This window comes from Macrobrachium nipponense, chromosome 1 (genome assembly GCF_015104395.2).
Source record: "Macrobrachium nipponense isolate FS-2020 chromosome 1, ASM1510439v2, whole genome shotgun sequence".
Classification (NCBI taxonomy): domain Eukaryota; kingdom Metazoa; phylum Arthropoda; class Malacostraca; order Decapoda; family Palaemonidae; genus Macrobrachium; species Macrobrachium nipponense.
In genome coordinates, this window is record NC_087200.1 from 61,494,728 (window position 1) to 61,520,030 (window position 25,303).

The 25,303-nt window shown below is 37.2% G+C and overlaps 1 protein-coding gene across 1 annotated transcript in view; it reads left to right on the plus strand.

Moving 5' to 3' along the window:
• Nucleotides 1–25,303, plus strand: part of LOC135219347 (uncharacterized) — a 294,091-nt gene that overhangs the window by 23,170 nt on the left and 245,618 nt on the right. The window contains exons 8-10 of the mRNA XM_064256029.1: nucleotides 16,744–16,911; nucleotides 17,301–17,477; nucleotides 24,624–24,833. Coding sequence (XP_064112099.1) covers nucleotides 16,744–16,911; nucleotides 17,301–17,477; nucleotides 24,624–24,833 — 555 coding nt within the window. The remainder of the gene's footprint in view (nucleotides 1–16,743; nucleotides 16,912–17,300; nucleotides 17,478–24,623; nucleotides 24,834–25,303) is intronic.

Below are 25,303 nucleotides of genomic sequence, written 5' to 3' on the forward strand. Positions count from 1 at the left end.
GTTCGCCAGAAAACTCAGCTCGTTACTTAACAGCTATTTATTTACAAAAAGGCCCGTGCTGGCCTGGAGGAAAGGTAAATGATGGCTCCAACTTATGTCATTCAAGCTGATTTTCATACACTTGGGGTAATGCACACTTGCGGGCAGAGAGACGGCACGTGACTCATGGAATCTGGAAAAGAATCCCAGATTAAACAAGATAAAAGGAAAAATGACTTCTTGCTTTGATTAATTAATTCTCTAATACTGGGGAGAAGGAACTTTTAAGGTTTCACTGAAGTATGCAATGACTCCATTGGTCTGGGACGATCACACAAGGGGAAGCATGCGGCCATGAGGCAGTGAGAGGGAACAAAGGGATGAATTCCTTTTGTTGCTGGAAATTGAATTGGGAGAATGAGGATCAAAATGATAATAGGTTTGGTGGGAGAGACTGGCAATATGCTTTTCGTCCACAAGACATACCTGGATGTCGTGTTCAGTGTGGACCTTTGTAGAAAATGTGGCTCTTTGTAGAAAAGCATGGGGGCCCCTTTGTCTGAGGCCTGGGTCATCGGCGCGCCACTCCCACCCTGGGTAGGCCTAACAGGAAGGCAGGTAATTTGACCTCTGTCCGAGATCACATCTCGCAGCCGACTGAGAGAGAATTCAGGTGGGTTGCTTGGGGGTTGGAAGTCAGCTTAACCCCCCACGATCAAGGCAAATCCTGGAAAACAAGCATACAGCCAGCAGAGGGGTCACAGGAAAGAGAGCTTAAGGTATAGGTCTAAGGAGTACCAATCTGCCTACACCCTTCCCTTTTGAGATACGTCCCTACAGCTGATAAAAGACTCTTTTCCCCCAACTGGGGAACTCTCTATCTTCTAGCTGCGGGTTTTGGGTTTCCCGCGTTTACTAAAAATCAGCTGATATTCTAAAAGGGGAAAATGGCTGCCGTTTTCCAAATCTAATTATTTAGTTGATATTTGGGTAGACGAACGATCTATAAACGTCACAGCTCCCCCTGTTAAGAAGGCATTCACTCCCTTTCGGGCGTGAAGGTCTTGGCTTAAATAAATTGATCGTCTCGACTACCCAGTTCTCCTACTCTAACTTGAAGTTTTTTGAGCAGCGATACGGCTGACTACAATGGCCTACCTAACTTATAGGCAAAGATGCTAAGTGTACTAACTTCATGTAGTGATGTAATCTAGCCTAAGTAATAACTACGGGTTGTCTGTGACGACAGTCTACTCTACCCCTAGATAAGGTTACTTGAAAATTCTACTTGCTACTAACCTAATGCCCTGGTACTAAATCATTAGCCTAACCTACTCAATACAGTTAAATGATGACGCAATCATTCCAGAGTGTGGTACGCACAGCAGCAGTTCAGCGACGGAATTGTTAAAATACACAATGAGAGGTAATGATGCGTGGGGATGATGAGTGGTTAATTGACCAGGAGGGAAATGCAATGAGGTAATTATATTTAAGTGAGGGTTAGTATTACAATGGCTAGGGGTTAGAGGGTTAGTGCTACTGGCAGAGCATCAGGCTGGCTACCTTCTCTGGGTAGGTGCCAGGATCATTCTGCAAATGAATGCGACACTGTACCTCGGGCACAGGTGTCAAGGAGAGCATGTGGCTCTTTTGTTAATATGTTAATGATTGGTTACGTCCCTTCTTCTTCTTCTTCTTATTCCTCCAGGACCTGGCTATACCAGTCCTAGGAGTAGACGGAGGCACAGACTCTGGGGAAAGGCCAGAAACGCCGGCAGGAGCAGAGGCAGTGGTAGCCTGAGGGATTTCAGGAGAACACCCTACTTCGGTATCTGCAGCAACCGTCGTAGAGGTGGAACCTACTGCAGGGTGGGGAGGCCCTCACTTCGCTGCTGCGACAGCCGTCGTAGGGGAAAAACTAAAACTCCAGGCTGACTCCTGGTCGGGCAGTTCCTGGTTTTCCAGAGGAGGTATGAAGGTTAGGTCTGCCGGAGGTTCATCCTCGGGCGACAGTGGTGAGGGTGAAGAAGACTCATGGACTTTGGGTTGGCCATGGGCTGCGGTAAGCTCCATGCCTGTTGGAGGATCTCCTGTAGGAGGATCCTTGGTTAGGTTAGGCGCCGGCGCTAGCTCAGGGCCAGGCGCAGAGGTCAAGTTCGGTGGTGGCTCTACGTCCAGGCTGGACGGAGCTTGGCACTGCCCAGTGCTGCAAGTGGCACTGGCAGAGAGTTGAGGTCGACTGGACCTGTGACGGGTACCGGAGGTGCAATACCTCTCAGCGTGCCCTTGGAAATGGGAGACAGAGGCTCCTGTCTCTTTTGGAAGGCTAAGCCTTGTGGAAAGTGGACATTGTCCGCTGCTGGTAGTCGGCTAGGGCACCTAGGCCAATTCGTGGAGTGCCCCTATTACGTTGCAGGTTTTGCAACGGAACTGTGACTGGTCAATCTCCCTCCTTGGTAACGGGGGAGACTGTTGGTGGACGTACTTCCTGGAGGAAGTAGAATTTCGATGACTCCGTGCTTTGGAGTGATTTGACGTGGGGTTAGGACCCCTAGGCTTTTTGAACGGTGAGGGAGACTTCATGTCTTGCCCTAGGAGGAGGTCGTAACCTCCTGGAATGTAGCTTGCAACGGCAAGAGTACATACTCTGGAGAAACGAGGTCTGGTGACTCTCAATTGTACGGTCGGAAGGATCAGTTTAATGTGATTGATGCCTTCAATGGTTATCAGTTGGTGTCTGTCAATATTAGCCCCCCCCCCCTCGGGGGAGGAATTCGATCTTCCCCAAGTATCAGGGAGAGATTTGAGCGCCAGAGTCGTCGTAGGCTCTGACGTGGCTTGGCGGATAATGGCTTTGGAGGGGTGCGACTGTTATAGGGCCCTTAGCTGGGGGGGTCCTAGTGAAGAAGGATTGGTGACGGCCATTGCGATGGCAGGAATATGGTGGTTCGCGCACCCTCCATAGTTGGCAGACATGTGACCCTTGCGGCCACAGTCTCGGCAGAACGTGTTCCAGAACCTCTTCCGTGGCACTGGACGGTAAGGCCGAGATGGCCCCACAGGTTGCGAATCTGTGGAGTCACCAAGGCTTTGAGTGTGGCTCTGGCACAGGTGAAGAGTCCTCTCTGGCAGTGATTTGAGGTAGGGAGGTTAAGGAATCCTCCGTTGAATCACCCTCGGAAACAAGTCCGGGGTTAACTGGTGGGCTTACCTCTTCCAAAGTGGAGGAGGTAGGCGGTAAAATGGTAAGAGGCTGAGATGATGCGGAAGAAACGTCTGGCTCTGACACTGGGTCAGGGCCAGGTTCACAAATAAAAGGGATGTCTGGGACATCGGAGGCACTAGCCTCTGAATCTAAAACGGATGATTGATTATGAGGCATGCTGCAGGGATCCGGTGCATCTGGTAGTGGGAGCTGCGTCCAGGGGAGATACGGCTGAAGTAAATCTCGGCCCAATATTACCTGATAAACATCATGAAATTGGTCAACTACGCCCAGGCGGCACAATGTGGTTTCCCTGGTCGCCTGGTCCAGAAAGGGCATTTCCACATTCAGAAGGACCGAAGGAACAGAATAGAGGTTACCGTCAATCCATTCAAACTGAATTTCTTCGTTCGTCTGGATTTTGGCACCCCTAGGCAATGCCTTTCTGGAAATAAGGGAGACCTGGGCTTCGGTGTCGGCCATGACTTGTACCCACTGATAGGCCGTAGGAGACTGCGCATCAGGCAGGGCTACATGGTAGCCTTGGAGAAGTTCACCCTGGAAGCTCTCCTCCCAAGGTAGAGACCGACTTGGGCACTGGTCGGAATCCACAGCATGCCCACGCACACAACAAGTGGTGCAGAACCTCCGCAACCACCTCTTACCGGGAGTCCAGCTCATGGTCTGGGGCTTGGAAACTAGCAGAGAGATTGCGTCATCTAGGAGAGCTAGCTCATGCTTTCTCTCTTCTTCTCTTTCCTTTCTCTCTGCTTCTCTGGCTTTCTTTTCTTGCAGGCGCGCGGCGGGCCCAGCCCTGCCTGCGTCTTTATCCACTGGTCAAGTGCTGGTCCAGTGTAACCAGCCTCCTTGCCCAGAGTTATGAGGGCTCCGAGCTTCTCTAGCTCTCTGGCAAAGAAGTCGCGGGAAGCAGGGGAAGACATTTCCCTTAGGCTGCAGTAGAGGCTCGGAGGAAAAATGAAAATAATGGCCAGGAGAGAGTACTGAATGGAATAGGAGTGCCTACTGTGGAAAGTGGCACTCACTTGGAAATGGGTTCTGCAATGTGGTAATGAAAAGTGAAAAGACTGGTTGCTCAGTGGCACTTTGTGAATGGCACCTTCTGATGAGGTGAAAAAATCGAATGCAGTGTGCGGCGTACGTCACACTTACGGGCGCCCCGTTCCCACCCAACTTGGGAGACGTTGGAATGGGCTACCTGTAGGTCCAATACAGGTGCACGGCACTTATGAGGAGGCGTTCCTTGGTTCAGTGATCCAAAATGGTGGATACTCTAATGAATGAGCGTTCCGTAGGACGGACACGCAGGTTTGACAGCACTTAGGGCTGGTATTGCGGCACTTTGGGGAGGCGTTCCCTTGGAATGGTCCGAAAGATCACTGATCCTCGTACATGGACACACTAAAGAATAGGGCGTTCCGTAAGGACGGACACGCAGGTTTAATGGCTACCTGTACAGCCTGTACAGGTGCAATGGCATTTATGGAGGCGTTCCTTGGAGCACTGGTATCGTGCTGGTGTGTCCCGGACACTACATGCAGTATACTTAAATATACTGAAGTGAAATGGCACTGCTCATGGCAGAGTGTAATGGTGGAGGAGAGAAAGTAAAAGGTGGGAGTACTTCAGCAGCCAGTCGATGGACAGTGTCAAGAATTAGTGGCACTGTGAAATGGTAAGACCTGACGTGCACTGGTGGTGGCCAGTCCTAAACTGGTAACGACTTCCCTGTCTGGAAGTAATGAATTTGCGTGGCACACTGTGCGGATTGTGCTTGCGGTATACGCAATCTTTCGTGAAAATAAAATGAAATGAAACACCATCGGGCAACGACAGGTAATGGAAATTTAGAAATGCTCAGTCCCTCGCTGAAGTACTCAGTAAATGAAATAAATAAATGCTTGCAAACTGCAATGGACACATGCGCGCGTGACGTATCACGCTGTGTAAATGAAAGACACAAGAGACTAAAATAAAGTTAATTCTGCATGCTATAATTAATGGTAAGATGTAGTACTCTTGGCTTCGTGAATACTGTTCTGGTTTTCTCTCTCTCTCTCTCTCTCTCTCTCTCTCTCTCTCTCTCTCTCTCGGAGAGGGTGGAAAATGATATATGAATGAACTCCCTTATATTTGAATTGAACTACTAATGTTAGTTTAATATGACGCAACTTGCGTTAAATGATTTACTTACGTTAACGTGAAATGAAAGAATTGCTTTGGATAACGTTTTATGAAAATGATAACACGCTCGCGTTGAACGATTTTTACGCTAATAGTAGCGGCTTGCGCTTATGAAATGATTTGCGTTTCAATATGAAATTTACAAAGACGCGTTTTACGTTAACAATTCTTGCAAGTGACTCTACTTTTAAGATTTACGTTAACTTTACGTAAGGACAAGTGAAAAATTACGGTAAGGATTTGAAAACGATGTTAGCAAACAATTGTGAACGAGGTTACGTTAAGTGCGACGTTAAGTGCGAAGTGAAATGAAACTTCGCTCAGCGCGCGAGTGAGCGATGCGAGGTGAAACACGTGAGGAGAGCTGACCAGCGCGGGCGAATCAGCTGATTCTCTGTAAATGCGAAGGCAATTTACAACACAAATTCTACTTTTCTTATTCCCAAGGCGAATTACGTTAATTTCTTCTGGCAGAACGATAAGCTACTAGATACCGAGATCGATATTATTTACGTTAAAACTTCGAGACTTACGTTACTTTGCTTAAATTGTTTAGGTAATGTTTAAAGGGATAACAAACATGGCTGCCGCTGTGAGCGAAAACGAAGGCTGGTTGAGACCGCGCAGGCGCGAAAGTGCTCTAAGCTGAATTTAAGCTGAGAGGTAAGCGGTTACCAACACTTGGAATGAAACTAAGTTAAAAATGGATTCCCTAACATATCACAGACAAAAGAATTGTACACTTCTTTTGCCGTAACTATTAGTAAAACACTCCTAACTAGCTAGGCTTTCTAATACAGCAATAAACCCTGGCAAAGCACTTCCTAGTTTGATCTGGTCCTTTCTGGCATCTATCTGTACACGTGTTAGTGTAAGCTCCTACGAGGACAGCACAAAGTAACAGAGAATTCGCGGGGCAAATTGTTTGCTCGCCGCTAAAATAAAGCACTGGCGCGTTCGCCGTTACAATAATAAGATTTCTACCTACGCTCTTTTGACCACTTCAACAATAAAAATACTTAAACGTACCTTAAGCTAACATTGGTTATAGAATAATCATATTAATGAATGGAATACCTTACCGTGAGTCAGTGTGTATTCTTTCCCTGCAAGTGTGCTTGATTTGCTTTTTGTAAAATAATTTACAGTTAACGTTTTACAATGGATAACGCGATTTACAAGCTTTTTTTAAGCAAGCTAGGTTCATATCCTCGGCGAAGGTCGACAATGTTACGTATATAGCTGGCCTTGAGAGAGGCTAGATACGTAAACGAAATATTGAGGGATTTTCAAGAGGGAATTGCTTTAAACTTACCGTAAACTGATAGTTATTATTAATTTCTTTAGAGGGAAGGTCGCCAGAAAACTCAGCTCGTTACTTAACAGCTATTTATTTACAAAAAGGCCCGTGCTGGCCTGGAGGAAAGGTAAATGATGGCTCCAACTTATGTCATTCAAGCTGATTTTCATACACTTGGGGACCAAGTTGGGGTAATGCACACTTGCGGGCAGAGAGACGGCACGTGACTCATGGAATCTGGAAAAGAATCCCAGATTAAACAAGATAAAAGGAAAAATGACTTCTTGCTTTGATTAATTAATTCTCTAATACTGGGGAGAAGGAACTTTTAAGGTTTCACTGAAGTATGCAATGACTCCATTGGTCTGGGACGATCACACAAGGGGAAGCATGCGGCCATGAGGCAGTGAGAGGGAACAAAGGGATGAATTCCTTTTGTTGCTGGAAATTGAATTGGGAGAATGAGGATCAAAATGATAATAGGTTGGAAGAGACTGGCAATATGCTGTTCCACAAGACGTACCTGGATGTCGTGTTCAGTGTGGACCTTTGTAGAAAATGTGGATCTTTGTAGAAAAGCATGGGGGCCCCTTTGTCTGAGGCCTGGGTCATCGGCACGCCACTCACACCCTGGGTAGGCCTAACAGGAAGGCAGGTAATTTGACCTCTGGTGGGTTGCTTGGGGGTTGGAAGTCAGCTTAACCCCCCACGATCAAGGCAAATCCTGGAAAACAAGCATACAGCCAGCAGAGGGGTCACAGGAAAGAGAGCTTAAGGTATAGGTCTAAGGAGTACCAATCTGCCTACACCCTTCCCTTTTGAGATACGTCCCCTGACAGCTGATAAAAGACTCTTTTTCCCCCCAACTGGGGAACTCTCTATCTCTAGCTGGCGGGTTTTGGGTTTCCCGCGTTTACTAAAAATCAGCTGATATTCTAAAGAAATGGCTGCCGTTTTCCAAATCTAATTATTTAGTTGATATTTGGGTAGACGAACGATCTATAAACGTCACATATAACATATATATTCTATTATATATATATAATATATTATATAATAAATATTATAGTTCTATGATTATATTATTATAATATAGATATATATATATATATATATATTAATATTAATATAATTATAGTAGTAGTAAATATCTATTATATATTATTATATCTATAATATAATATATATATGATATATATATTACTATATATAATCTATTTGTTTATTTATCTATATTATTTGATATCTATAATATATATTTATATATAGATTATATATATTATATTATTTAAGATTATTTTATATTATTATATTTATATATTGAATTTATTATATAATTATATCAATTACTTATATATATTATATATATATCTAATATATATTATATTATAATATTATATTATATATATATATATATATAAGATATATAAGATATAATATATAATATAATATATATTATATAATATATATTGATATATATATATAGTTATATTATATATATATATGTATATGTTCAGTGGATTATAATATAGTATCTATATTATTATATATTATATATTATTATTTATATTATATTATATATTATTATATATTATATATATATAACAGTATACATTAAGATAATATATAACAATATCTATTATTATTGACATATATAAAATATATATTATATAGAGATATATATAATATATATAAACTATATATTATAATATATATATGTATGTATAGTATTAATATATATATATATATATATATTATAATCTGATGAGTATATATATATATATATATAATATATATATATATGGTATGATTAATATTATATATGTATATACATATAGATTATACATATAATAATATATATATATATATATATACATACATATATATAGTAGATATATATAGTAGAATAATATTGTATATAGATATATATATATATTATATATATATTTTATACATATATAACTATCTTGTATATACATAATATCTATATTATATGGATACATATATATATAATGTATATAATATAATAATATGTATATATAGTATATATATATCATATATACATTATATATATATTATATAGATTATCTTAATATATATGGGTATATGTTTTTTATATATAAATAATATATATATATATAATTAATATATATTATATATATATATAATATATATATACATAACATATATATACATATTATATAATACATAATATACATCTATTATAATATATATATATATATATATATAATTATATGATATAATTATATATCTATAAAAATTTCCCAAATTAATATCTATATATTATATTATATATTTTTTTGTATATATATATAGTAGTATATATTATATAATAACATATAGTATGATATATATAATAGTATATTATCTTATTTTATTAATATTCATTCTTAATATAGTATATTATAATATATACCTAGATTAGACTCCGTAGTCCCTTGGCATTTCTTCTTCTTTACATATAGCTTTTAATAAATCCAGCATCCATTTCTCACCTTCTGTACCTAGTAATTTGATCATTTCAATTTGGAACGCCGATGGACTTTAAGGCTCTCTTCACTTCTGTATCCTGTATCTCCATCACTGGTCCTTCCACCCTCTTTGCTTCCCCCATCTCCTCTCTCATTTTTAGTATTTAACAGTTGTTCAAAATACTTGCCATCTCTTTTTTTAATGTCTTCATCCCTTTACAATATATTTCTCACTATCCGTGATGACACCCAGTTTACCCACATCCTGTCTTTGCCTCTTCCTCAAGTTTGAATTCTTACATATATTAATTTCTCTTTCTCTTGTTCCTAGTCTTTTATTCAACTGCTCTGTTGCCCTTCCAATAGCCATACCTGTCCTTCTTGCCTCTCTTTCCTCTTCTCTGTCCCCCTCATTATGGGACCACCTTGACGTAGTGAGGGGGCTCTCGAACCTCAGGAATCTCTTCCCAGGCTCGAACCCAAGAGTCCCATATGACATTACGTATATATTTTCGAATTAACTTCTGTGGACTTTTCCATTTTTGCCAAAATTTTTGAAAGCAAATGAATGAGAAAACATATCATGGCTTAACGTGGAGTTAAATCCAAAGCTAAATAGTGAGAACTGTGGTACATCCATCATCTACCCGACAATGTTTGGACCTGTTTTTCAGGCGGAACTATTCTGTGGAGCTGGACCACGGATTCCAGGGGGGCCTGGTTCTAGGAATAGAACTCTTGGCATTCTATCCAGTTTGCCCATAATGTGATTAGGATGGGGATAATTGTATTATCATAATACTCTTAGTCCTAGCAAGCGGGTTCTGCTTATACTTGGGCCATACTAATCATGTTATGCCATCCCCTTTTGGGGTAGGGTAGGGATGCGGACATTTGGGAGTCCTCTCTCACTTGTGCCATTGGGGGAAGATTTAACTTCGCGAAGGGCCAATGATATCTTTTCAAGATTTTTTTTTTTTTAAATCTCAAAATTTATGAATATTGAAATAAATAGTTTGAGTACCCCTGGCCCCCATGATGGAAAAACTCTGGCACAGTTGATGACTATTGGCACGTCACTCCCGAATTTCCTTGGTACTGCCACAAGTAGTGAAAGTACTATAAATGATACAAAGGAACACCCTGTTCCAAGTAAAGTAGCAGAGCCAGAAAACCAAATAGACTGCATAAATAAAAAAGAAACAAACAAGAAAATTGGTAAACTCCAATATTGTAACAATGGAACCATATATGATGAACAATAATTCTGAATTAGAGACAAATAATCTTCCCAACAATACAGAAAAATATAAAAATCATAATAAACAAGCAACATACATAAAACAAGGACCAAAAAGAAACAAAAATTACCGACTTAATCCCACATTGGAACATTTTGATGACCTCTTTGGACCAGATAACTGGTCAAGATTTTTAGTCCTCAAAGCTGACAACAAAATCTCAGCAGCGATACTAGAAAACAAATTACTTAACATATATCCAACACAAGACATGGAATGTAGATACATCAAGGACAATGAATGGCTTATCCAGTAACCAATAAAAAGCAGTCCACTGCCTTTTTAAGTATAACAGAAATTAATAATATAAAAGTAACAATTACAAGCCACGAAACATTGAATTATGTACAGGGTACAGTCATCCTACCCAATAGTGAGCAGGAGCTTCCTTCAAAACAACTACTGCTAGACTCCTTAAAACTGAGATATAACAATATCCACGATGTAGAAATATACTCGATTTCAAGTAGGAAAGATAAAAATAAAAATATCAACCTACCATTTAAAATCAAAATTCTTGAAAAATAAAAATAAAAATAAAAATATCAACCTACCATTTAAAATCAAAATTCTTGAACAAAATAGAGAAGTTCGTCCTTTTGTTCCAAAACCACTACAATTTACACAGTACTCAAAAGGTATGGACACACATACAAAAGATGCCGCAATAAGGCTATATGTGCAGTCTGTGCATCAGATGACCATACCACCAATTGGAACTGTAACCAACCAAAATGTATTAATTGTGGACTAGCCCATCACGCGAAATCTAAGGAGTGCTCATTTTACCAATATAACACAGAACTTCAGTTGTTAATAAATAGGACAGGAATGTCAGTCATGGAAGCCAGACTTGAGCTAAAAGTAAGAGGAGTTAATAATCCATCCAAAACCCCCACCTTTTCAAATGTGACTAAAAATCAAGACATCAAGCAGCAAAATAACAAACAAGAGAACATAAACATAGAAACTAAATTTGCATACCTAATAATACTGAAACCCGAAAATAAAAAGTGTTATTAAAACAACCAACCAATACCGCATCACTAACATGGATGATTCCAGTTATACCATGGAAAAGAACTTCCAATGGAAGAGGAGTTAAATAATGATAATAATCGAACTGGCAAAAAGAAAAGAATTTGGGAAAGAATCCCACCTAAGGGAAAAAAAGTAAATATTGAAAATTACAATCAATCCAAAAAACTCCAACTACACCAGGAGAACCTTTTAAAAAAGATATCAAACTAACCTCATCACGAGTGGAAATGCACAATTACCCTCAATCTCAATCAAACAGCCAACATCTGGACAGTAAAGAAACAATTAATCACTCTTTACAATTCCCATCAAATAATGCTAATGAAAATCATACCATTAAACCAAACCAAAATATAACTATCACCCCCCAACCATCCACAAGACCTAAATATTCCATTAACAACAACAAAACAAATAACCCCTCAAACCAACAGTCCTTATCACTACAGAAAAGGACCAATAGAATTACAAAACCAGAAATTTCTAAAACTAGACTAAATACTTCTGAACCAATAATTAACATTACCAAACATGCTTCATCTTGTGGTTGAAATGAATGCTTTGTAAGTACATATAACCAACTAACTACCAAGACAGAGGACACAGTAAGAAATTATATAGACAATTTTACTAAATTAAGGAGGTGCCCTTTAACACACCAACATGAGAACGAATTATGTTCTGAATCCTTAAAATACAAAAAGGAAATTATAAAATAAAAAATAGACTCGTTAATATTCAATGATGAAAAACAAACAACTGCAGAATCTAATAACTAACATACAAATGCAACGATTAAAAAACCACAAGTAAATTCAAATGCATATAAACTACAAGGTAAAGTAAAATCAGCAATCAATTTACAGAATTTAACACCAATTCCTCCCAATAATGGAATATAAAATCATTCAATGGAATATAAATGGTCTCTTAACCCGACTACGTCTGGGTGAATTACAAAGAATCATACGAGACCACAACCCAATGTGCATATGTCTACAACATATAGGAAGTAACCCTACAAATATCCAACACTATAAAATTGCCTGTTATTCACCAACTGACGGTGGAAAATTAGGCACAGCCATATACATTCATAATAGCATTACATATGAACCTTTTGACATACCATCTATGCCATATCAAATAATATCAATTAAACTGTATATGCCTGACAAAAGTAAAATCACTATTTGTAATTTATATGCAAATTTTAGTGATTTTTCTGAATTTATTAGCAAAAGTATACAGGAACCCCTACTTATAGTAGAAGATTTTAATGCACATAATCCTTTATTGGATATTAATAACCCCACTGACACATCCGGAATCAACATAGAGAATACTATAATGAAACCTTTATTGTCTCAATGAAAGTGAAGTTCCAACATATTTTTCAAATACACACCTAACCTTTACTTCAATTGACATTTCATTATGTTCAAATGATGTAGCCAAGAAATTTGAATGGAACGTCCTAGACGATTCATACACAAGTGACCATTTCCCAATCATTCTGAACTACATAAGTAATATCAAAATATTGCCACCTACAAGATATAATATTAAAAAAGCTAACTGGGGTAAATATTTCCTATACACACGAAACATACCACCATTCCCACATAATGAAGATCACAATACTACGTGTGAATCCTTCTCAAACTTCATAATAAATGCTGCAGATAAAAGTATTCCAAAAACCAAATCACATTCCACAAAATCCCCTGTCCCATGGTGGAATCCAACCTTAACAACCTTAAGTAAAATAAAACATATATTGGGTTGCAATCTTAACAGACTCAAAACTCGCCTTAAATCACTCAACAAAATGCCCTAAAATATAAACATATTAAACAAAATAGTTATAACAAACATAACAATTAACCACATTAAACCACTATATAACAAATATACAGCCAAATTTAGAAAAACGGTAATAGCTGAAAAAATCGCATCATGGAAGGAATATGTCTCAAACATATCTTCAAACACATCCACAAGGGATATCTGGCAAAAGATAAGGAAAATCAATGGAAAACATATAAGACCTCCAAGAAGTGCAATACATTTAAATGGAAAAATATACGATGATACTTATGAAATATCAAATATAATTGGAAAGCATTTTGAAAACATCAGTGCTTACTCCAGCCTAGATATACATTTTCAAATTATCAGAAAACAAAAAGAAAATATAATACTCAATTTTGAAACTCTTGAAGACCTGGAATATAATTATATTTTTAACATGGATGAACTAGATAATGCCATCAACTCTTGTCATCCCTCCGCACCAGGATATGATAAAATATCATTTGAAATTATAGAAAAATTAGCTCCTATAGCTAAATCATATTTATTAAAATTTTATAATAGTATCTGGCTAAAACGTGTCTTTCCTGATAAATGGAAACATGCCATAATAATTCCAATAAATAAACCAGGAAAGGATGCAAGTAATCCATCCAATTATAGACCGATATCTCTAACAAGTTGCCTATGCAAAATCTTAGAAAAAATGGTTAATGCATGATTGACGTATGTAACAACCAAAGAATTCATTTTAACACCAACACAATCTGGTTCAATAGCTGGCAGATCAACCCTAGATCCCTTAACACATTTAGAAGATCATATCAAAAAAGGCCTTGAACAAAAGAAATTAACAGTAGCTATATTTTTTTTATATAGAAAAAGCATACGATACAACATGGAAACATAACATCATGCAAAAACTCCACTCTAAGGGACTAAGAGGCCACTTACCAATATTTATTAAGAACTTTTTAACAAACAGAACTTTTCAAGTAAGAGTAGAAAATTCCTACTCAGTAACCTATAAACTGGAAGAAGGAATCCCTCAAGGTAGTGTCTTGAGTTGTACATTGTTTGCTTTAGCAATCAATGACATTATTATAGGTTTACTAAGTGGTGTAAAAAACAGTTTATATGTTGATGACTTTGTCATTTACTATAAGAGTAGTAATTTGAGACATGCTCAGAGAGTTCTCAGTACTGCCATTTCAAATATATGTAGTTGGACAAATTCTGTTGGATTTAAATTTTCAACTGATAAAACAAAAGCAATCGTCTTCTACAAAGACAAAAGATGGATGAAGAACCAAACAATCAAACTTCACCTTTATAGCACTGAAATACAATTTTGTACAAAAATCAAGTATCTAGGAGTGATATTTGATCAACATTTAAATTGGAAAGACCACATCAAATACATTAAAGCCAAGGGCATCAAAGCCCTTGTCATATTAAAAAAGTTATCACACACTAATTGGGGAGCAAAGCGAGACATTTTATTAATGATATATAAGGCAACAGTCTTATCCATAATAGATTACTGCTGTCCAATATATTCATCCGCCTCAGAATCTGCATTAAAATCTCGATGCAGTGCACCATGAAGGCGTGCGATTGTGCACAGGAGCATTCCGATCGTCCCCAACAAACTCACTTTTGGTAGAGGCAGGTGACAAGTACAGAAATGTACCGCCAACATGCTTTGGAGCACGTTAGAAGAAAAGGCGACAAATTTATGATATATACAGACGGCTCCAAAAATAATGTTGGAGTAGGAGCATCTACATATTCGAAAAATATGTTAATAAAAAAAAGCCTACCTTTAATATCATCAGTATTTACTGCTGAAGTCACAGCCATACAGATGGCTCTAGATATGATATCTGAGGCAAAAGCAAGTGTCTCTGTTATTTTCAGTGACTCGCGTAGCGCTATAGATGCAATAAGACAGTATAAATCAGGAAACCAAATAGTGCAGAAAATTCAAATAAAAATTCATCAACTCCTCCAATCAGGAATATCAATGGAAATATGTTGGATCCCAGCACACGTGGGAATAAAAGGAAATGAATATGCAGACTCAGCTGCCAAATTCGCCTGCACTATCCCTCCAACAATTACACATGCCCCAGTGTCAGACTGAGTAAAATCTGTTAAACCATTGATTTACCAGGATTGGAAAGGAGAATGGGCCTCGGTGCCAACAATAAATAAACTTAAAAACATAAAAACTGAAGTATATGCATGGAGGACATCCTCACAGGAGGAAAGATCAAAAGAGGTGATCCTAGCAAAGCTCCGTATAGGACACACAAGATTCTCGCATGGTCACTTGATGTCAACACCACATGCTGACCCAGTGAAGTGTAACAGATGTCAAACACCCATGACAGTACAGCATTTACTTGTTGAATGCCCAAATTGGACCCAGCAAAGATCTATTTATCTACAGAATTCAAAAATGAAAAGTATTCTTGCTGAAAGCAAAGATTTTTCAATTAATAACATCATAAATTTTTTAAATAAGACAGGTTTCTGAAATAAAGTCTAAATTATTTTTTTTCTTCTTCTCAGGATTGATCCCTGAGAACCAGCCCGAGAAGAGTCTACTTGAGACTCAGAGGTCTGGAAAAACTAACCCCTATTAATAATAATAATCCTCTTCTCTGTACTTTTCCTGTGCACCCTGTGCATGCCTTACTTTCCGATCCTTAAATGCTTTTGATTTTCTTTTGATTGATTCTTTAACCTCTCCATTCCACTACCACTTTTCTCCTCTCGACACTATATCCACCAGTTCCTCTGCTTCCCCCACACATATTGCTCTCATGTCAGCCCAGATATTTTCCACTCTGTTACCCTGTCCAAATTCTACATTTCCCATTTCCAGCCATCTCATTCTCACACTCCTAAATTGCTCCTCCTTTTCTCTTTTAATGTCCCAAATCTTAATTCAAGATCTCCTCTTTCTCTTCTTGGGTTTCCTACCTCTCATTTTAAAATCCATCACCACCAACCTATGCTGATTAACACACGCTCCTTCCAAGATCACTTTGCAGTTTGTCACATTACTTTTGTCCGCTCATCTAACTAGGATGTAATCTATTTGGCTCTTCACTCCTCCACTTTCATAAGTATTCCTTTCGTTCCTTTTACTGTACCTCCTATAATGTTCTCTTTCTTTCATCTTACTTTCCACCCTCTCCTAAACCTTTTGCTGTCCATTTCTGTTTCAGTGCTGAATGATCTTATAAGTCCCAGTGCTTGACCTTTGGCCAAAATTCTATATTCAATTCAATTCTGGACATTAATAAACTTAGCACTTAGTAAAATATTAGAGGCAACAACAGTACAGGAAAGTTTGAAAGAATACAAAAGTGTTCATTATCATTCTCTTTCTAGGGTACGAAGATACAGTGGAGAAGGGAGTCAAATGCGTGTTTCCCTTCATGTACAAAAATGTGTGGTATTATGCTTGCACCACTGTCGGGTACCAATCGCCCTGGTGTGCCACCCAGGTCTCTAGCACAGGGGTCATGACCAAACGGGCTGCATGTTTTGCAGACACACGTGAGTTTTGGTTCATATCCTGATAAATGGTAGTAGACCACTTCATAATATTTTTTAGTTCCTCTAACCTCCTGACATACATGTAATTGTACACTTGCATCCAGTATGTTTCATTTTGCACAGTGTCATAGTAATTTTATTGGCGAGTTTAGCATTCCGTGATTATAAAAAGTATCTGTCAGATGTATAGTTACATGGTTACTATATGTGTATGCATCACTGATGCACACACATGTACGTATAACACTTGCAGAGGGAGAGAGGTGAATTATGTTTGCTTAACAATAAAGTGTAGTTGCGTTTACTGAACAAAATTCCCTAGATTTAAATGCATATGTATGTATTTATGTTTTATTTGTAAATGTACACTTATGAATCATACTTTGCAGCCAGGACACGGGTTCGGTTTACTGTTACTGGACAGCTGTGTCGATTCCCGTTCCGTTTCAATGAGCAACTGCACTTCGACTGCACATCAGAGGAAGCGACGGAGCCTTGGTGTGCGTCAGCTACCGACGAGAATAATGAGGTTACCCAGAAAGAGACGTGTAAACCGACTAATATAGGTAAATTTTGAGAAAAATTACCTTTAATTCACTACAAAAACCCATTGCCTACCACATTCCTTTGCATTCATGTCACCTACCATAACCACCTTTTCTCTCTCTAAATGCATCTTGTTATGTGTCAAGATTGTCATAATAGTTTTCTGTTTTTGTTTCCATTATTTGCTCATTTGCACTTATTTTTGCAGCAGTATCTCTTATAACAATCAGTCTTTCAGATGCAATTATATATATATGTATGTGTATATATATAATTGCTATATAATATATATATATATATATATATATATATATATATATATGTATATATATATACATATATATATATATATATACATACATATATATATATATATATATATATATATATATATATATATATATATATATATATATATATATATATATAAACGAGATTATAAATCTCGTTCTTACATTTTTAAAGGCAGCGATGGACCCGTGTGTCTAGGCAACTGGTAACATCCTCTCTCTCTCTCTCTCTCTCTCTCTCTCTCTCTCTCTCCACGACCACCCCCCCAACCCCCCCCCTTCATTATCTTAGGCCATCAAATCAGGCACGGAACCTACAAAAATATGCATTTATTTAAAAGCAAAGTATTAGCTAAGTAACTCAGGTTCTTAACAGAATGGTTAAACAAAATGTTAAACTCAAAGTCCAAATAACTGATAACCCTCGGTAATTAATCAAACAACTAACATTAGTTTAGCCATAACACTAGGCACAGTCAACATAGTCAGTACACCATAGTAATTAAGTCAGTTCCTATGGGGAAAAAAATGGTAATCTGAACTGATTCTTTAACTCCAAAAATTATTCATACACAAAGTTGGAAAGAGAAAAAAAAACACCAGGGCAAAAAAAAAAAAATAATAAAATTAACACACTTCCTCAAAGAGAGAACACCCGATCGCCAACTCGTGCGAAAAAGACACTTGGCAATGCGCACTCACAAGACTCACTAAGTGACCCAATGTTTGCAATGTCTCGCGACAGACGAACATGCTGACGCTAGTTGAATATTTCCCTCCCAGTACCAGAATGACGGCTGAATAATTTTTATCCCCCATCACCCATTAATTGAAATCTAACACATTCTCACAACCAGACTCTCGAAACAGCCTTTTTAAGCTGCTATTAATCTCACAAAAGGCATAATATGGTTCAGAACCGCTGCCACCACTAAAAACGAGATCCTAAATCTCTTTCTTACATTTTTATAGGTAGCAATGGACCCGTGCGTCTAGGCAACTGGTAACATCCTCTCTCTCTCTCTCTCTCTCCTTTATAAGTGATGATATAAAGGTAAATACGGAGATATTATATAAAATATTAGAGAAATTAGTGGATAAATATATACTGCAGAAGAAAAGTAAACATCAGTCATGCATACCAAGAGACAGAAGGATCTTGTTCCAGAAAATTAGAAAGTGGAAAAAAGGTCTTGCAAAAGAAAAAAATGCATGGAAAGTGATCGAACTAAAAAGTAAAATAGAAAATGCAGAACAAAAGATTATGCAATCAACAGAAAATGAAAAACGGGACTTGGAAGAAAAAACCCTAGTAAATATCAAGCAAAACCCCAAACTATTATACTCGTATGCGAAAAAGATGAGTAAAAGAAGAATAGAAATAGGCCCTCTAAGAATTGAAGGGAGATTAACGAATGAAAAAAAGGAAATATGCAACATATTGGCAGAACGATATAAGAGAGAATTCACCCCTAGAATTGATAATGAAGATAATGATATAGAAGTAAGGGATGAAAATAGTGAATATTTAGCAGACAGATATTTATGAAGCTGATATTGTGCAGGCTATTAATGAAATTAAAAATGGAGCTGCAGCAGGGCCTGATGGTGTCCCTGCTATTTTGTTAAAGAAAGTAGTTCATTCTATCGCAAAGCCACTTGCAATATTATTAAGACAAAGTATAGATACAGGCAAGATTAAGACAAAGTATAGATACAGGCATATATTACCCCTACTTTCAAAAGTGGATCAAGACTAGAGGCAAGTAATTATAGGCCTGTGAGTCTAACATCACATATTATGAAAGTGTATGAAAGGGTAATAAAGAAAAATATTATGAAACATTTAATAAAGAATAATTTGTTTAATATAGGACAACATGGTTTTGTACCCAGAAAAAGTACACAAACCCAACTGTTAGTCCACTGTGAGAACATATACAAAAATATGAAAAGCAGAAATGAAACAGATGTGGTTTATCTAGACTTTGCAAAAGCTTTTGACAAGGTAGATCATAATATATTAGCGAAGAAAATTAGAAACATAATATAGTGAATAAAGTAGGAAGATGGTTAAAAGAATTTCTACGCAACAGAAAACAGATAGTTATTGCAAACGATGAGAAATCGGATGAAGTTAAGGTAATATCCAGTGTGCCACAAGGTACGGTGTTAGCTGCATTAATGTTTGTTATTATGATTGCAGACATAGTAATGTTAAGGACTTGGTAGTGAGTAGTTTCGCCGATGACACAAGAATAGAGAAATTACTTGTGATGAAGATAGGGATGCGCTACAAAGAGACCTTAACAAATTATATGACTGGGCAGAGGTAAATAGGATGGTATTTAATTCTGATAAATTTGAATCAATAAATTATGGAGACAGAGAAGGAGAGCTATATGCAAATAGGGGACCTAATAATGAGACAATCACAAATAAGGAAGCAGTTAAAGACCTTGGTGTGATGATGAATAGGAACATGTTATGCAATGATCAAATAGCAATTCTACTGGCAAAATGTAAAGCAAAAATGGGAATGTTGTTACGGCACTTCAAAACAAGAAAAGCTGAACACATGATTATGCTTTATAAAACATATGTTCATAGTCCACTTGAATATTGCAATATGATATGGTACCCACACTATCAAAAGGATATTGCACAAATAGAGAGTGTACAAAGGTCCTTTACAGCTAGAATAGAAGAAGTTAAGGATCTTGACTACTGGGAAAGACTACAAACCTTAAAATTATATAGTCTAGAAAGGAGAATAGAACGCTACATGATAATTCAGGCATGGAAACAGATAGAAGGAATAGCCGAAAACATCATAGAGCTAAAAATATCAGAAAGAGCAAGCAGAGGTAGATTAATAGTGCCCAAAACTCTACCAGGAAAAATAAGGAAAGCACACAGGACATTAATCCACTACGCACCAGCATTGATAATGCAGCATCTATTCGATGCGTTGCAAGCTCATCTGAGGAATATATCAGGAGTGAGCGTAGATGTGTTTAAGAATAAGCTCGACAAATATCTAAGCTGCATCCCAGACCATCCAAGATTGGAAGATGCAAAATATACCAGATGTACCAGCAAATCTCTGGTAGACATTAGAGGTGCCTCACACTGAGGGACCTGGGGCAACCCGAACAAGATGTAAGGTCTAAGGGCATCAAATCAGACACGGAACTTACAAAAATATGCATTTATTTAAAAGCAAAGTATTAGCTAAGTAACTCAGGTTCTTAACAGAATGATTAAATGAAATGTTAAACTCAATGTCCAAATAACTCAGATAACCCTTGGTAATTAATCAAACAACTAACATTAGTTTAGCCATAACACTAGGCACAGTCAACAAAGTCAGTACACCATAGTAAGTAAGTCATTGCCCATTTCTCCAGATCAATCCCCTTCTCTAGAACAATTCCCCTTGTCTCCAGATCAATTCCCCTTTATCTCCAACTCGGACCACTGTCTCTAAATGATGACTCCACATTCTAAGAAATGTCACAGCATATCACATTATAGTGGTATTTAAAATATATCATAGCAAATCCCTCTTTTATGTAACATATATATATAGACATCAGAGGGTTACCGAAACTCAGAAGATCAATTAAGGAGTTTATTATGATACGTTTCGTGTCATCCTGACACATCATCAGTCTGTAATGTAAAATCTATTCACATTTATAAAAAATATATAAAGTTTACATGCTATTTTAAAAAAGGAAAACATAAAATACTAAAGTTATTCATAAAAATTATTGTTAAAAGATAAAAATACTAAAATTACTTACAAGATGACATTAAAATTGAAGAGATTTAGGATTAAAAAGGAATATTAACCTTAATAAAGCGAAGGACAAGAAAGGAATGGCTGTAGGACCGTCCTTTGCCCAGATCTCGACTACGCCAAGAAAAGCTGAGTAGAGGATTGACTAGAATTGAGGGAAGGAACGAGGTGCTTGATTAATTTCAATTTTACAGGGAGCTGCATGATTTCTTATATTAGAAAGTTCAGGGTTGGTTATCCTCTGGCCAGTTCTGTAGCTCACTCCCAAATGACTAGAATATCGAACTTGCAACAAGCGTTTCGTAGATCCAACGTAAGTACCGGGACACCCCGGGCAAGTAAATTTGTAAATAATATTGGATTGCATAAACGGTTGCAAATTCTCTTTATGACTAATGACTATGAAGTGAGCTATTTTGAGAGGATTAATAGGTATTAAATTAACTTTGAGACTTCCGAACTCTTTCAATAATTTTCTTGATACGGTCTCCTAATTTATTTTTAAAAAAATATGGACTAGTGGCGTATATGGGTAGTTTTGGTACATCAAAGGAAGGGGTATTTTCCGTGAAGTTTAAGTTAAGTAATTTGTTTACCATTTTATAAAATACCTTCGTAGGGTACGAGTTAGTTAAAAAATAATCTTGTAAAGATTCAATTTAAGTGCTCTAAAGACTAAAGTGGAGATGGCATTTAGTTTAAAATTGATGAAGCACGAACTTCATCAATGATACTTTTATTTTACTGAGACATGCATGGCAGGGTGATTAATTATATTTAAACGTTTTAATGCATTTTGATTAGTTAAAATCGGTTCTTAATTCAACCTATATCAGATGATAATATAAACAGAAACAAACATAAAATTTTATTCACGCAAGTTATAATATGCTATACCTTTTAAAAATTTGATAATGCCTGATGGTTCATAATTTTCCACGAGATGTATCAGTCTTTCATTTACAGACTTGTATTTTTTTCTTATTTTAGCCGCGTCTGCTCGTCTTAAATGAATAATTTTAGGTATTTTTTTCTTATTTTAGCCGGGTCTCCTTGTCTTCAATGAATACTATTTTAGTTTGGGTAAGAGCCTCCTCTTTCTGGAGTGAAAAGCAAAGTGCCCACAAATTTGGATGGATACTTGTTAGAGACGCTCTTAGAGCACTATTAAAACCTTCCACATGATTGTTCGTCTTCAAAACAACATTTAGAGTATGTTCATGTACACTCCACATTTTGATAGGGAAAAGAGGTTCAACTCTTCGTCTTCGTTCCCCCTCTTCCACGCCGAACACCAATATAAGTCTGTTCAAAATAAGAAATAAATTCTGTAGGTATATCTTGAGCATTGGAAAGTAGTTCAAAACCATCAACAACATCGTAGATGGGCAAAAATGCCCAAGCTCTGTAGCATTTCACTTTCAATGCAAACGAAGAGTCAGTGTTATACTGAACCTTCTTACCTAGTTCACAAATCTTACGCCAACAGGACTGACCTAAATGAAATAAAGATCCTGATATATCAGCACATACAAACACTGATGTGAAGGAGTTGTGCAAAGATAATTCAAAATCCATGATACATTACACTGGATGACTGTTTGGCCTTAATTCAAAGATAGCTAAAAAAAAAACCCAAAAAAAGCCTTCTGTTGGCGGCCTCTTGTTTATTAGGCAAAAGTGCAAAAACTCGAGGGAAATTCCTTTAACAATGAAATGGATCGGGAATAGCTGCTGGGTCCAGAGATATGGAGACGCTTTAAACGTTCCATCATAGGACCATATGTTATTTGCTGATAGATCATCCAATCCCGCTTCCGTTGCAAATATTAAAATACGGTCCGAGTCCTCTATACCACTATCATACGCTAAGAAAAGTGATCCATCAGGAAGATATTTATAAGAATCTTGAATTTCATATCCTCTGCAAGATGTCGGAAGAGCAGGAATCCCTAAAGTAGTTTGTCTCCCGTTCTGAATATTACGGAAAAGGCAGTACCCATTTTGTGGCCGTGATTTTCCATTCTCGTCTAGTGGCTGAGTGGCACCTGCAATTATATCTCTGGTCGATGATCCACATCCTCCATAAACTTCAATAGCTGCTTGTGAGACAGCATGCGTATGCTTACCCGAACTATACAACAATGTAGGCTCATTACAATTGCAAGGCGTGTGAATACGAGCCTTGCTTTGATAAAATAGTTCGCATCGCCAATATGTTTTCGTTTTTGCGGGATTATCTCGGTGCTTCTCGTACACATAGTTTTCCTCGTCACACAATTTCTTCTTTCTCTTTCCACTTGTAATAAACTTCAAGGCCATTGTAAATATTCAAAACATAAAATGGTTTCAATAAATATACTAAACAAGAAATGGCTGTTAGTTGTTTTATGAAGGTCTCGCCAAGGAAAACCTTGAAGAAGACAACTACTTAAATTAAGTAAAAAAAATTTTAAATACACTTATGGTTACCTTCGTATTTTGACCATTTAAATCAAAGCTACAATTACTCTTATTATTTGGTCCGTTAAATTACACTTAAATTCCATTTTAGAAATTAGTTGAATGAATCACAATTACAGTTACTCAAAAAGCTGTAATGACACACCACTTACACAATTATCAATTTATTTGCAATAAACACTGGAGGTCATGCAGTGGTTTAACTTGACCCATGTCAGTTCATCCACAAATATGACTAGATTTCTCAATCATATTTCAGTTACACTTATTTATCATGAAACCAGTTATATATGTTTAATGACAAATCGCTGATGTGGAGATCATAGCAAATTTTCCATTCCCTTAAGTGCTCATTTGCTTTATTATGTACAAAGAGATGTTTAAAGCAGTGTCATCCTCTTACTCTGTATGATCCTCCAGAGGAGGAAGTCCATGAAAGCACATGTTAATGGCAAAAAGGCTCTCGTCGTGATTTCATCAAAGTCATTACGACAAATATCACTGCTCTTCACAGACCACTGAATCTCTTAAGAAAAACTCAAAATAGCTAAACGAGCATGATGCTTTTTATAATTCTGCATTGAAATGACGCTTTTTCTTCAAAACAGTGACTAGAGATATGATCCTTACAAGTGACGGAGAGGAGTGCAGTCCCAAGTATCTACCCGGAGGCGAGCTCCACAAGCAGATGATCTCAGAAGGGGATTTCTTTGGTGTCTGCCACACGGAAAGTGGACAAACACAAACCAGGGCTATAAGGGATATTGAAACACCCATGACTGCCAAACAGCCTGCCAAAACTGTCTTGATCGACAGTGGTAAGTTTAATAATTGACTATTTATTTGTTTTTTTCATTGCTTACAATCATTAGCTTTAAACTGAGGGTTTTACCATCACCGTAAAGAAATGCCCTTCCTAATTAATTGCTGATTATTTAAATACATTTGATTCCTTATCTTCTTTCTTTAGGTTTTCATTTATGACATTGTTGGCTGTTAGCATGTGTGTGTTTTCTCTACGGACATCATCAAGACCAAAAAGATTTTTAAATCCCCATTTTTTTCATTCTTTTAATTTTTACACAGTTCCTGCCACTTTTAGAGAAAGAAATTATTGTTTTTTTTTTATCAAGTCCACAGATTTGTAGTTTTCTGTTCCGCTCTTTTTCTGTTTACCCTCAGATCTTGAAAACTAATAAGGCTAGAGGGTTGCAATTTGGTATGATGATCAACTGCCTTCCACTCATCAAACTTACTAAATTGCAGCCCTGTAGCCTCAGTAATTTTT